Source organism: Vipera ursinii (assembly GCF_947247035.1).
Source record: "Vipera ursinii genome assembly, chromosome: 1".
In the NCBI taxonomy this organism is placed as follows: domain Eukaryota; kingdom Metazoa; phylum Chordata; class Lepidosauria; order Squamata; family Viperidae; genus Vipera; species Vipera ursinii.
This window is the reverse complement of record NC_139512.1, coordinates 238278859-238294799: the sequence shown is the minus strand read 5'-3', so window position 1 is coordinate 238294799 and position 15941 is coordinate 238278859. Positions and strand designations below refer to the sequence as shown.

The 15941-nt window shown below is 35.4% G+C and overlaps 1 protein-coding gene across 1 annotated transcript in view; it reads left to right on the top strand.

Moving 5' to 3' along the window:
- Positions 1–15941, top strand: part of PHIP (PHIP subunit of CUL4-Ring ligase complex) — an 88732-nt gene that overhangs the window by 37150 nt on the left and 35641 nt on the right. Inside the window, 6 exon segments of the mRNA XM_083376962.1 lie at positions 3149–3277; positions 7078–7303; positions 8472–8597; positions 8969–9146; positions 12780–12903; positions 14508–14648. Of these exon segments, the coding sequence (XP_083233088.1) occupies positions 3149–3277; positions 7078–7303; positions 8472–8597; positions 8969–9146; positions 12780–12903; positions 14508–14648 (924 nt within the window).

Sequence of the window (15941 nt, the reverse complement as noted above, 5' to 3'; positions counted from 1 at the left end):
CCTTCTGACTGATTCTTTCCAACAATGAGAGCTCTTTGATGATTTGTAAACTGTTTGCATATCATGGCTTTTGCTGTAAAAGGCAACTGAGTAAATGTTAGAAAAAAACCTACTACAACAGCTGAACTTTTATGAGTGATCAGAATCAGTTTAATTGATGGCAGATGTATACTGACTATTTACCATCAGTTTGAATGTGATTGGTTAATTCTGAACACAGCCACGTCCCTAATTGTAAGAGGGTGTGGGTTAGGATGCTGAGCTTGTCGGTCAGAAGGTCGGCAGTTTGGCGGGTCGAATCCCGAGTGCCACGTAACAGAGTGAGCGCCTGTTATTCGTCCCAGCTTCTGCCAACCTAGCAGTTCGAAAGCACATAAAAATGCAAGTAGAAAAATAGGGACCACTACGGTGGGAAGGTAACAGCGTTCCATGCACCTTTGGCGTCTAGTCGTGCCGGCCACATGACCACGGAGACGTCGTCAGACAAACGCTGGCTCTTCGGCTTTGAAACGGAGATGAGCACCGGCCCCTAGAGTCGGAAATGACTAGCGCACATGTGCGGGGGAACCTTTATCTTACCTTTATGAACACTTATGCAACATTGTTGTACACTTTTATTGCTATTTACCCCCCTAAAATATTTGTTTGTTTTGCAGTTGAATTATATGGCCTATATGTTATATTAACAGTGGAAAAAAGTCTGAAGTGATTTATCGTGGTCTGATTTTTTTTACATCTCAAAAATCTGGCATTTTAATAGGGGTGTATAGACTTTTTATATCCACTGTAGTTTTCAATACAAAGTTGTAAATTATGTGAAAGATTGGACTGAAATTTTGGTGCTTGGTATAATTTTTAAATTTCACATTATAGATTAGAGTAATATAATGTGATCCAGCTGGTCTTTTAACTTTTTTTGCAGAAATACTTTTCTATGAGTTTTTTGCAACTCCAAAATAGCCAAAAAAACACATACAGCCTTTATACAAATATGTGTACAGCAACAAAACTAACACAGTTCAGTTCCTGTCTTTTGTTATAGAGAGATAATGAGAGAAAACAAAATATTCTGATTCTATTGATTTGTTGAAGCTATATTGAAATAAGGTAATGCATGTCCTCCAAATTATTTAAAAGTAGGAAACTAATTGCATTTCATAAGATGCTGCATAAGAAAGCATGTATGACCATCAGCAACATTTTTTATAGGCAAAGAATGCTACAATTTTAAGGGTTTTTTAAAAGAACTTCTGATACACAAGAAAAAAAACCCAAATATGCCCTTTTCTTCATATTAGGGAATTTTTTTTGTCTCTGAATCATAGCATGACACAACTGGGAACTACATGGACAAACCTTACAAATTACATGGACAAGCTTTGCAAAGAATAGTGAATAGGAACTTTTTCTAAATCCATACTGTATTACTTGGAACTCAGTTCCATTTGATACAAGTAGAAATATGGTGAAGTAATACATCTTTGTTACTTTGAAGCACACCTAACTTTATTGCAAACTTCTATATATTCAGAAATAATCTAATATTAAGAACATGAGGTTTTAGTAGACTATGCACATCAGACATAATATATAACCTAGTACACTTTATTTTGTCAGGACCTTGACTCTATAGTAAAACAAAGGATTCCTTATCAATTTTTTCCCCTGGGATTTTAATGCTCAGTTAGATTTATAGAAGGGAAAGTTTATTCACTTTACCTGCATTTCTGCATCATAGCTTTTCCATAGATAGGAGGAACAGATGTTTGCTTACTGCTACCAAAATTATCGGCAACTAGGAATATTAGTAGGCTATGAAAGTTCAGAGTGGTGATTGGTCACCTGTGCTTGATTGACAGGTTACAGGGAAAAACAAAAACCCATTTGTTCTGGATTAATGGAAGTGGAAAACAGAAAATAAGTATCAGGTAAAATTCTTTTTAAAATATTTGGAGTTCTTTAGATGAGTTGCAAGCAGTCAAATATAGAACTTGTGTTAAACTGAATAAACAACTAGTCCAACTATGTACATGCCATCTAATTGCAGTTGGAAACATTGGGCAGGTGTAAATTATACAGAATTCCATGTTTGTTTGTTTTTACCAGAAAGGCAAATTGCTATTAATAATTGAATTCTGGATAGAGTTTTCATACAGGTATACAAAAGCAAAATAAGAAATAGGCAACTATTCTGCTAGGTCTAAGACAGGGGTCAGCAACCTGAAACAGTGAAAGAGCCACTCGGAACCGGTTCCCTCACAAAAGGAAAAACTGGGAGCCGCAAAAAATGTGTGCACATGCGCGTACATGCACGCATGCGCAGAACAGGGTTTGACTGAAGAGTGGAGCCAAGGCGAGATATGCACCTACCCTACATATTTGAATTGATTGGTTGAACTTTTTTAGTCCCACTTTTTTTTTTTGGACTGCACATGGCAGAGGACTAGGAGCCACAGGAGACGGCTGAAAGAGCCACATGCGGCTCTGGAGCCGCGGGTTGCAGACCTGTGGTCTAGGATAACTCACTGCGCCTTTCGCTATGGCCACAACTCACTGTGAAACAACTCGTTCCGGCCAACTTGCTGTGGGATAACCTGCCAGGGACAATTCCACACAGAATAACTGTTATCCACCACTTTTACTTCAACATTATTTCCATTGACAGAAATGAAAATAATATCAAAGAAACAGTGGCAGATAACATCACGTTGAGTTATCCTGTGGCAAGTTGGCTATGGCGCGTTGCCCTGCAGCAAATTGTCCCATTCCAAGTTCTATTAACCAAGGATGGATCCCCCTCCCCCTTTTACAGCTTCTTATTTTAATAATGAATTAAACAGCCTGATTATAAACATGTTTACTTTGAAATAAGTTTAGTGAAGTATGTTTGGTCAAAAATTAATTTGATGAGTGTTCTTTATAGTTAATTTTAATTAATTTTCAGGTTTTTTATACTATCAAAAACATAATCAAATATAAACATAGTTTCCTGATTCTGGGAACTTGATTTTATTTACAAATAAAAATGAATGATATATTGATTGTTTCTATTTAATAGATTTTTTTCTTTTTAATAGGTTGTGTCATATCTTGAAAATGGGATAGATTTCTGGTATTTAGTACTAATTAGTGTGCTGCTGTATTTCAGATTGAAGGACAAGGACATGGGGCTGTGTTTGACTGCAAGTGCTCTCCTGATGGCCAGCATTTTGCATGTACAGATTCCCATGGACACCTTTTAATATTTGGGTTTGGTTCCAGTAGCAAATATGATAAGGTATTGTACAAGAAACTGCTTAATTTGTAATTTTTGCATAAGAGATACAAGCTAGTTCTAACCAAATGATTTCCAATATGAGTGAAAGTTACATTCAGATTATGTTCCATTACAAATTAAATCTTAGTTTTTTTCTTTTATAATGAAATATGCTTCTGAAGTTCCATCTGACATCTCAAGATTCTTTTGTTATATAATATTGAATAATAAGTATTAGATTTAATCTAGCATTACAGGAGTACTTAGTCATTGCTTTTAGAAAGATTCTATGTCCTAGGCTGGAGATGGCAACTTAATCTCTTTCAAATGTTTGAGAATAAAATTCTAATTAATTTCAACCAGTTTGGCTGAAGTCTAGGAATTTGGTAAATTGTAGTCCAAAATATATGGAAGTGCAGGAATTACCTATTCCAATTTCAGAACTATTCAGGGTACATTTTAAACCTATTTCATCATCTCAAGTGAACTATGTGAAAATTGTTTCACATAGTAAAGCCCTAAATTCAGGCATATTTCACCCTACCCAAGTGTTTACAATCATTCTCTTTTCTATTTCATTGATTGGACCCCTCAAAGGCTCTTAAGTATAGAAAAGAAAAGAAAAAATTCTCTCTGATCTTCAAACGCAGAAATGGTACCTGTGGGTTCATTTGCCCACTGACAAAGAAATGACCAGCCTGTAATTTTAATGGTAGGTTTATTTTAACAGTGAGAGACAGAATAACAACAAAAAATCCAGAAAAACGCATTTAAAAAAAGATATAAATTGATTTGCATTTTAATGAGTGAAATAAGTATTTGATCCCCTATCAATCAGCAACATTTCTGGCTCCCAGGTATCTTTTATATAGGTAAAGAGGTGAGATTAGGAGCAGTAGAGTGCTTGTTACCTGTATAAAAGACACCTGGGAGCCAGAAATGTTGCTTATTGATAGGGGATCAAATACTTATTTCACTCATTAAAATGCAAATCAATTTATATCTTTTTTAAAATGCGTTTTTCTGGATTTTTTGTTGTTATTCTGTCTCTCACTGTTAAAATAAACCTATCATTAAAATTATAGACTGGTCATTTCTTTATCAGTGGGCAAATGTACAAAATCAGCAGGGGATCAAATCATCCCCCCCACTGTATCCAATACCCTTTTCTCCTCATATATTCCTTACAACAACAATCTTATGAATTGGGTTGAAAGAGAGTTACTGGCCCAAAGTCATCCAACTGGCTTTAATGGCTAAGGCAGGACTTGAACTCACAGTCTCCTGCTTTATATCCTGGTGCTTCAACCACTAGACCAGGGGTGTCAAACTCAAATTTCATTGAGGGCCGCATCAGCATTGCGGTTGCCCTCAGGGGGCCGGGTGGGTATGGCCAGGGTGGGCGTGGCCTAATGCGTGGGCGTGGCTAGAGTGCCTATGGCCTACTGGGTGGGCGTGGACAGCTCTACATCGTTGGCATCAAGGGTGCCTATGGGGGCCTGGGCAGGAGTGGGACAGACCTGAGGGTCTCTGGCAGAAGGAGGGTCTCTGGGCCAGGGCCAAGGCAGTGGGGGCCGTTCCCTCACTGTTTCCAAGATGGCTTTGCGGGCCGCATGAAACCACTTCGCGGGCCGGATCCGGCCCCCGGGCCTTGTGTTTGACATGTCTGCACTAGACCAAACTGGCTCTGATAATAAATACATTTTTCAATTTCTGAGGTTGCTTTAAAAACTATCCTGGCTCAGAGCAAAATTGGGAAGTTTTTGGATCAGGTGAGAAGTTTTGAGATAGCTTATCTTTTGCAAAGATACAGAGACTCCTCAATTTATAACCACAATTGAGAGCAGAATTTTGGTTACTAAGTAAAGGGGGATCATAAAGTGAGATGTCTGCATTGCTTAGCAATCAAAATTCCAGCACTCCTGACTGCTGTCGTAAAGCAAAATTACAGGTCTTTAAACACCAAGAGTCCCAGATAAGAAGCATAGGGGTTTCCAGATTGTAAGTTGGGGGGCTTTAGTGTTCCCCAGGGACCCTCAGCTGCTCCAGCCTAACCCAAAGCTGCTGTTCCCCAGGAAATCACAGCTGCCCACTCAGTCCAGCAGCATTTATGACTTCAGGGATCCTACAACTCTCCATTTCTCTCCCCCTTTCTGATTGACCAGCACAGTAGCACTCACCAGTGGCAGCACCCAGACCAGACCTGAAATAGAGTCCCATGGCCTTCAGCAGTCTCAACTAGCTTGTCATCATCCCAGGCCTCTATTTCAGCCCCAGTGCTGCCACTGCCGACTCCCACTGTGCAAGGCAGCCAAAAAACCATTGATCAGGGGGAGATAGGTGGGTGGTGGGAATTCCAGTGCCCCTGCGGTCATAGGTTTACCAAGCTGCCAAGCACTGGAATTTTGATCACATAACTGCATGGACGTTGCAATGATTATAACTTTAAGGCAGGGGGAATAAGTGTTTTTTCAGTGCTGTCATAATTTTGAATGCTAAACAAATGGTCATAAGTCAAGGACTGCCTTAGTACCTTCAAACTATAAAAAAAAGAATTACTAATGATATTTTAGGACAGTTTCAAAAATAAAAAGAATTTTAAATATTTTCACAAATTGATTGATCTTCTAGTGCAGAAATAAGATGATTGGAAGAATCAGGTTCCAATTCTAAATCAAACATTCTCTGACCTCCAGTCTGACTGACACTCTGGATTCTCAGCTTCTTGAAAGGAGCAAAAATATGTAAACATGCAAATAAATCCCCAAGTATAAAATCCTTCCAACTTGATTCCAAAAAGAATCAAGAATTAATCAGGACCTCTCTTCTGCCCTCAGTTTATGAAGAATTGCCTGAATGTGTTATGCACAGAGGATTTCAAAAATTTCTAACTGTTTTTAACCTTTGTTATAAAAAGATCACATCCTTGTATATAAAATATTTTCCTCCTATCTTGGAAACTGAACTTTTATTGATTTCTTTTTAATGACATAGTTAATTCAAAATGTCTAGATCTGTAAAAGTTAAAACAATAATTTAGAAACTCGATTTTGCTCAAAAAATCTGCAACTATGGAAAACATAATAGCTTGAATTTCTTTCATTGGCTACCCATTTAATTTCTTAGGATAACTAATGCTAATATAATAACACTAACCAAAATTTAAAAACTTTGATTATTGTTTAAATATGCCAACTCTGAATTACAAAAACATTTTTAGAGAGCTAGTTTTACCTGCATTTATATTGAAACTTTGAAAAAATGATAAGTAATTATAATTCATCTACAGTATTAGGTGTAAGATCTATTATATCACTTATATCATTCGGCTATATTTTTCTTGGTAGAATTTTTTTAATGTACTGTTTTTAATGTCAGATATATCATTCCATTATAAAATAATTAAGATACTAAGAAAGATGTGAAAAAGGACCTCACTAGGAAGAATTTTTTCTACTAACCAAGTCTATATCTTTATGGAGAATTAGTAAGTATTTATTTATATATCCCTGTGCAGAAGCATTTCTCATTGTCTTCGTGAACCATGGCTCTCAAATACATAATTGCAACTTTAAAACTATTTTCTAAAAGAACTGTGTAATTAATTCAGCTGCTATTCTATAATTAGCAGTTTTTTGAACTGATGGCAGTCTTTATTCAATCACTTCTTAAATTTTATCTAGATTTGATTTTTACAAAAGAAAGTTATCTAGAAAAGGTCACTTTAGCAATATGTAACTATTTTAATGTTGATTCGCAAATATACATTGCTAAACTTTCAATTATATATAGTCTATAATTTTATTTTTTTAAATTTACAGATAGCAGATCAGATGTTCTTTCACAGTGATTATCGGCCTCTGATTCGTGATGCCAATAATTTTGTACTGGATGAGCAGACGCAACAGGCACCACATCTCATGCCACCTCCATTTTTGGTTGACGTTGATGGTAACCCTCACCCATCAAGATTTCAGAGATTAGTTCCAGGACGGGAAAATTGTAGAGAGGAACAGCTTATACCTCAGATGGGGGTAACTTCCTCAGGTACGTACAACTTCTAACTTTGTACAGTACCTGACTGTTTTCTAAGATTTTTGAGGGGGGCTTTTTAGCATTCTTACCAGCTTCGGTTCCAGAGGCATAAGAATAAAGGCAAAGGGTAAATGTTTCCCTTGTCCAGTTGTGTGACTCTAGGGGGTGATGCTCATCTCCGTTTCTCAGCTGAAGGAGCCAGCATAGTCCGCGGTCATGTGGGTAGCATGACCAAATGCTGAGACATAAGAAATACGGTTACCTTCTCACCAGCCTTCTTTGTATTTCTAAATGGGCCATTGAAAGAAATGGCAAGTTTCTTATTCATAATCTCTTCTCTAGTGTTTATGAAAGAGAAAATTAACATAATCAATGTTAATAAGTATTAATTTAGTGGTATTAAAGAAGTAGTTTTGGGGAAATTGTGTTCATTTTCTCCAGTGTGTAAATAACAAGTACATGATTAATTAACGTTTTGACATATGAAGGAATGAACATTTTTGTAATGGATTTGTGCCTATAACTATTTAACACTTTCTCCACAATTTTCACTAGAACAGGAACTGTTGAATGATATAAATTAGCATACTTTATTGAGAGATTAATTATTTTTTCTTAAAATAGATAAAGGGCATGTGTAATTTTACTTACAGACTTATATCCCACTTCCTGAGACAAGGTTTTGTAGAACTTCAGTTTCAAACAGTGCCAACAGCTTATTTGGATGTAAGATATAAAGGATTTGAAATTACACGTCATTTATTCATTTGTGATAATTCACAGGTGGAAGATCTGAACCATTGCACATTACACTGCAAATTATATCAGGAACTCAGATCTAGAGTTATTATGCCTTTGTGAATTCAACTGAATCAGTCCAACATCGAAGAAAAAAAGGTCTATTTGCATATAGATAAACATGTAACAAAACAGCCTGCATAGCTTGCATGACCTTAAGGAAATACAAACTCAAATGTTGAAGACAGTGCTGTTAATTTTAGGGAGCATGAATTGAATTAATGTGGATTGTGTAATTTTACATGAATTACGATAAAAACTTTCATTCCAAATAAATGTATTGAACAGTTGAACTCTTATAGACTTTAGGCATTATTATAGACTATGTGCACTTTAAATGTATAAAATATATTTTATATTATCCAAATTCTACTTTTAACAGGACTGAATCAAGTTTTGAGTCAACAAGTTAGTCCTTTGGATAGCATGATACAGAGACTTCAACAAGAACAAGATCAACGTCGGTCTGGAGAGGTTGGAAACAGTAATACAAATAGAATTGGCAGAGGTAAAAAAATCCTTGTTTAATTAACTGGAATAATTTAATATAGTATATTTCAACTTTGGCAATTTTAAGTTTTATAAACTTCAACTCTCAGAATTCATGCTGTCTGGGAAATTCTGAAGTCCACATATCTTAAAGTTGCCAAGTTTGAAAATCACCGATCTAGTAGATTGACTTGATTTTATCATGGAAATAGTATTTTAACCTAGTAGTGATGGCATTTAAATCATTCTGCAATAAAATATATGTGTGTTTATTAAGACATTTGCTCACAAAAACAATGTAATTAGTAACAGTTTTAAATTTCCTCTTGGTTACTTAATACAGTGTTTAAAAATATTCATTTCTGTTTTATTGTCTCTGTTTATGCTTAGTAAACTCTACCTCAGAAGTGCATTCACCACCAAATGTAGGATTAAGACGCAGTGGGCAAATTGAAGGAGTTCGACAGATGCATAGCAATGCCCCAAGAAGTGAAATAGCAACTGAACGGGATCTGGTAGCATGGAGTCGAAGGGTTGTAGTGCCAGAATTATCAGCAGGAGTATCTAGGTAATAGATGAATCTAATGGCATTATATTTGTAAGCTTACATTATGAACAAAAGTGATGGTTTCTTTATGTTGGGGCAACACATAACAGCTCTCCTCTGTTCCAGGCAGAATTTTTTTTTCCAATCCACCCATAATACTGGAATTGTATCTGATTTATTTCTCTCTGTGCTTAAATGTAAGTCTTAATAAACATTCTGTTTAACAAGCACAAAATTAATACTAGATTTCACAGTATGCTTTATCCTATGTTATTTGCCTGGTTAGCCACAAGAAGTAACCTGTCGATGTGATTGTTCCTTAATAATTTCTTACTGTTTGCTGATGTTGGATGGCTCCTTGGAACTCCAGGAGTAGAAATGGCCTAGAGTACTGATGGAGAAATGCAAAAAATGCATTTGAGTGAGCATGGGCATGAGCCCAAGATTAGGCTTCAGATGAAGTAATAAGGGAAGTGGTGCATTCATACTTTTTACTTTATTATATCAGCTGGCTGCTGAAGTATCTATCAACTTCTTAGCAAGAAATGAGCAAGTAGATTTCATGCCTTTTTACACTGCATTTTTTTAATTTTTGAGGTTACTTGACTTTTCTTTCTCATGGATAAAGGGGGCTGTTTTCCTGATGGTTGGTGGATGGTTGTTCGAGAATGGCAATGCCTTTTTGAAGGAGGTGATACCATTGGATTTGAGAGTGGTATGTTATTTCCTTAAAAGGCCTTCCCTGGATCCAGCCACATTTGACATCTTTCAGTATCCAGTCTTTCTTATATAGAAAACTTTATTGAGAAGATGTCAGAGTAGAAGAGGTGAATTGTGAATTTCATTTGGGGTTTTTGTCTAGGCCTGAGATGGAAACTATACTGACTATGTTGGTTGGGTCTGAATTAATGTAGTACACACTCCTGGTTCTGCTGAAGCTGGCCTTTGATGCCATCATTCATGGTTTCCTTTTGGATCACCTACGAAATCAGGGATTTAGAGGCACTGTTCTACAATGGTTCTTCTCACTTACTGGATAGTTCGTATCAGTGGTTATAAGGGAAGAGATGCTGAGTTATTGGCACTTTTTAATATATATTTTATTGATTTTTAAAAAACAAATCACTTAATAATTGGTGAACAGTGTGTTGTCTGGGTTATATTTGTAAAACAATCACTAGCAATTGATTTCTATAATCCATAATCCACACAATAATAATAATAATAATAATAATAATAATAATAATAATAATAATAATAATAATAAATTATTATTATTATTATTATTATTATTATTATTATTATTATTATTATTATTATTATTTAATTTTTATACCGTCCTTCTCCCGAAGGAGAAGTTGATAGTTTTAGTTGATTTCCTCTTTTCCCAAAATATCCTCTTTTGCAAACATTTGAGTTACGGTAATACAATTCTTATTGTTTTGATAGATAACAATTAAATATATTTTTTTCCCAATAGTCCTAAAAATAATAACCACATCACATCAATATAATATCTATTTTCTATCCAATCATTCTGGTTGCCTTATCATAGCTCCTGTTACAGTCCTTATTTTAATTTGTTTCTCTCACCAAATTCTAGATATTCTTACTGGTTAAGATTTTCTCAAAAATTAATTACATTTAAAAATTTAAATCTATATTTCCATCTCACACTTTTACATTTCTTAAGGAATAGATAAAAAGGAAAGAAAAGCAAAAGTAAAAAAGCATAAAAAATAACATACTACTTAGAATATATAACCCTCCTAAGCTAATACATATTTATTTCCTAAATTTCTTATTTTTAACCATAATTAAAAGTATGTTTAATCTTTAAACATTCCATTTAATACATCTAGTCATCTAGTACTTTAATTCTTATTCAAAACATTTTTTATCCATTATAATTTTGTTAAATTCAATCACATTTAAATATCTAAAACATTTCCTTTATCTAAGTCATTTTAAACTTTTTTATATTACTCATATCAAGAAAGAGAACAAAAAAGGGAAAAAAGCATATTATATTATATTTAGAGAATTCTTCCCTCTTAGAGTGACATATATATTCCAAAACTTTTCTATTTCTTTAACCATATTCAAACAAATGTTTCTTTTTTAAGTATTCTCTCTGGTAAGTCCCATCATCTATTTTCTTAGTTTTCACTTTAGTCTTTTTCTTTTGCCCAGTGTCTTTCTTAATGTATTTTGCTGAATCAAAATGTTTTCCCATATGTTCGTAAATGTTGCTGTAGATATAAAAAGTAAATCAGGAGAAGTGTCTTTGTACGGGACTTCTGCCTTTCCATGTTTGTTGAAAATCTTTTTCTTTCTCTCCACTTCTCTTAACATTTCCTTTCTCTCCTATGTTCCTGACATCTCTACAGTCCATTTTATCCAATCTGTTTTCTTGTCCTTAAATTTATTTTGTAGTCTTAAGGGATAAGTTGTTTTTTCCACTACTTATGAATTTTTTTCCACTAGGATTAAATCATGTTTCCTTGTTTTGTTAATTTCCATCTTTAAGACTCTATTTTCAATTCTATATCCATTTATCTCCTTCTGTGTTGTTTTCTGGGAATTTTTGGGTTGCAGAGTTAACTTGGAAAAAGATTGATTTATATTTTCAAAGTAGTTTTGGATTTCTTTGTAATTTAAAGTAATTGTTGTTTGAATTAGTTGCAGTATACTATATATCTCCTCCTGTGAAGTATTTATGTTTTCTTGATATGTTCTTTCTACATATAATTCTCTCTTTGTCTACAGCCCAGATTATTGTCTTTTTTTGTCACAACTATTCTTTGTTGTTAAAGTTTTGAAGGTCACAAACACATTAGCTTTTGCCAAATCTTACATTAAAGTCATAGCTGTCATAGTTTCATCCACCACTAGGTGTCAGCAACTATTTGTTTTTCAATTTCCAAAATGAACAATTATCTTTAAAATGAGAGTCTTAACCATTCAAACAATTTTAGATTTATCCATATTTGAGCTTTAAGTTTCAGGTTTTATATCTATTTCACTTCCATATATTTTGATCCTCCATAAAAATATTAATTCGCCGTTTCCGTTAGTATAAGGGTGGGGCAGAAATCCCCTTCCTTCCTTTTCGGAGGTATTTTGCTTCTTGGGGATCTTTTCCAGGAAATTAAATGTAAAATAGAAAAAGAAGATCGAATTCATCACCCAGTTTCAAGCTGTTTACAGTTGTGCTAGTTAGTGCTTTTGGATTTCAGTTGCTAGTAGCTTGGGCTGGTCAATGCAATACGGCCAACCTTTTTCCTGTCAGGTTAGAAGGCTTTCCCCAAGTCGAATGGAATGGCCGCCGCCGTTCCACAATCGCTGGAGTAACCTTCTGTCTTCGTTGCCTGTCTAGGGCAACTTTGACCCATTTAGGGTTCCCTGGCAGGGCAAAATTAGCCATAGGGGTGCAGAGAATCGACAAGCCCGTAACCAGTTGCTACCAAGCAAAACCGGAAGTCCTGAGTTATTGACTTTTTTATTGGGTGCTGTAGGACTTATTATTATGAAGCTGTATAGTTTCAAAGAGATTGGGATGCAAATGTGTGGCTCCTGCCACAAAAATTGAAATAATGCATGTAATTCTACTACATTGAAGTTAACTTTAATGCTTGAATTTCTGTCCTGCAGTAGGCAAGAAGAATGGCGAACAGCAAAGGGAGAAGAAGAAATAAGAACATACAGAGCAGAAGAGAGGAGAAAGCACATTATAAGCCATGTTCCTAGAGAAAATAAGATATCATCTTTGCCCAAAGTAAGCAGTGCCCTCTTGACAAAAAATGTAGAGTACAGGTAGTCCTTACGACCACAATTGAGCCAAAATTTCTGATGCTAAGCAAGACAGGCTTTAAGTGAGTTTTGCCCCATTTTTCTTGCCACAGTTGTTAAGTGAATCACTGCTATCAATAAGTCAGTGAATCTGGCTTCCACATTGACTTTGCTTGTCAGAAGGCTGCAAAAGGTGATCATATGACCCCAGGATACTGCAACTGTCATATAAAGGAGTCAGTTGCCAAGCATCTGAATTTTAATCATGTGATTATAAGGATGCTGCAGTGGTTGTAAGTGTGAAAAACAGTCAAAAGTAACTTTTTTCAGTGCCATTGTGTCTTTGAACAATCACTAAATGATTGGTTATAAATCGAGGATTACCTGTATCATAAACTGGAAAGGAAATAGGCTGGACATGCCTAGCTTTGACCTTATACTACTCCTGCTCTGCACAAATTGCTGGCTCAGTCCTGCTACCTCCCTAGTTGAGCCCAGCAAGCAACCTTCAGCAGATGAGGCTCTGTGCTCACCTCTGCTTCAACTCTTCTCACTGGCTTATTACCCCAACGCCCACCCCTCTGCCTTTTGGCTGCCCTCAGCTGCAGCTCACCAACCTTCACTGTCTTCTTCCTCCTGCTTCCTCCTCCAGGTGCAGGCAGGCCCCAGGATGCACATGGCAAGCGTGGCAAGGTAACAGCCTTGTCTGCTAAAGGTAGTTCACCTGAACTAGTTATGGAGGAGGCAGGATGGCAGTGCAAGTGGTGGCCAAAAGGCAAAGTTGTGGGGTGGGTAGGTTGAAGCACACACTGTGCTTGTAAATGCATGCAACAGCCATTACTGTGAGGACCACTTGTCATTCAGGACCCTCAAAATGATGACTGAACAAATGAGAGAACTATCTATAATAGTGGTGTTTAGTATAGCAGGGTTTCTTGCCCTATGTGAAAACCTAGTTAGCTAATGGAAGTTGGGGGTTTTCAAATTGTAAGCCACAGAACCTAAATTCCATAAGAATTTGATGAGATTCCCTAAATGAACAAGGGCAAAAAGAAGAAAAAAGTTCAGTTGAATATAGTTTTCTAGCATTAGGACTTTTCTGTTTGCTCAGGAGTTCCGGGAATTTTCTTTTTTTTAATTAACAAGTTCTTCAGACTGAAAAATGTTGAAAGGCCCTGAATAGCTCTTTAGGATTTAAACATCTTTGTTGTCAGGTTGGAGAAAAAGTCCTTCAATTACCTGCAGTATCATTTTCATATTTATTCATAGTGACAGTTTAAGAAATGGATAAACTATTTGAGACAATAGAAAGTTGTAAAAATTTCTACAATCATAGCACTAGTACAAGGAATTATCCCACTACAAGGTCCATGTTTTCACAGATATTTATTTAATGTTATACTTGGATTTTTGGTCTTTTGGGGGTTGTTTAATGAATTCTAATCAGGGGCCTGTAATATTAATGTCAGACTGTATAAGGGAGAACAGACTTTATCTAAAGCCTTTTTATCTCCACTGGTAAGCTATGCCTTTGTACTGTTTCACAGTTTTTTCATGATCCTGATTAATGGTCAGTTTATGTATTTCTAGAACCATTCACATGATCATGTATTGGATGTTGGGGATTCAAAAAAACAACAGGCCAACCAACATAACTATCGAACCAGATATGCCTTAGAGGAAACTGTCAGGCCAAATGAAGACATTGAAAATGGAAGCAGTTCCTCAGAGGTAAGAATGATATTGTAATTCATTTTAAATTACAGTAAACCCTTTAGTCAGCATACATTGGATTAATGGACTGCAGATATAATACATAAAGTCCTCAAATGTATCAGACAGGAAGCCCAATTGATAAATCTTCCAAACAAATAATAAATAATAAACACAGTTTTCTCTGGTTTGCCAATATCACATTGCTATTTAGGCAAGGCAGTGTAATGCCTCTTTCCCCATTTGCTGCAGTGATATGTATGGTTTAGATCTATTAGAGCATCTGGCTGTGACATCCTGTTCTCTGAATACAACAACAGAAAACATTGGTGGATTTTGTGTGTTATAAATATGGACTGCAGGACAGGGTAAAAGGAATATGCTTCAGAGGGATAGATAGGCTTGAAAAATAACATTCAGAGTTTATATATTTGACTCTAATTAAACATCTTCCCTCCATTAATCAATTAAATCAAAGACTTACTTTATGGCCATTATAACACATATGTAATTCTCAAAGCTTAGTATGTTCTTTTGAACATAAAGTGCTGTTTTGTCTGCAAAAACCTAATAATTTGCAGTTGATATATGCAGTTATCAATTAACATTCGGTAGTTAATTGTAAAGATAATTGTTTATTTTGGACTTACACAGTGAAATAAAGCAACATCTAAATATAAATTTTGAATGAAAAATGAAATTTCAGTACCATTTACATTATGTTATGAACTGGATTCAGAACTGGGCATAACTATTCATTGAGTTCTGATATGGTAGATAGGGGTTTCCCAAACTGAGATATGGCTTTGGGAGCTGCATAGAGTCCAGGGAGGTGTGGAGATGTTTATTTTATATGTCTTTATTAAAATAAAGTTTTGTTATATTGTTTTCATTATTCATTTTGGTGTTGGGATTTTTAGGGGAGGTGTATAGATTAAAATTACACTACAGGAAGGTGTATTGCCAAAGTTTAGGAACCCCTACTCTAGGTTGTTTGCATGTAAAATCATTTATAACTCCTGAGGTTACTTTATTCTCCTTTCTTAAAGATAACATTTCCTGAACATTAGCTAATGTTTCTAGATCTGTCCATCACATATATTAAGTGTAACTTTAACTTTTCAGGAAGAGCTTTTTAGCAAACGCTCGAAGACATTTTGTTTTCTTAATACCAATCGTGGAAAACTTGACTTCCTTTAACAGACTTACTTATTGATCATATAACTGGACAGGTAGTTATGGTGATTTAAACTAAAAATATTGTAATTAAGTCATAAAACTAAAGAAGCAAAATCCCAAACGATATAAAAG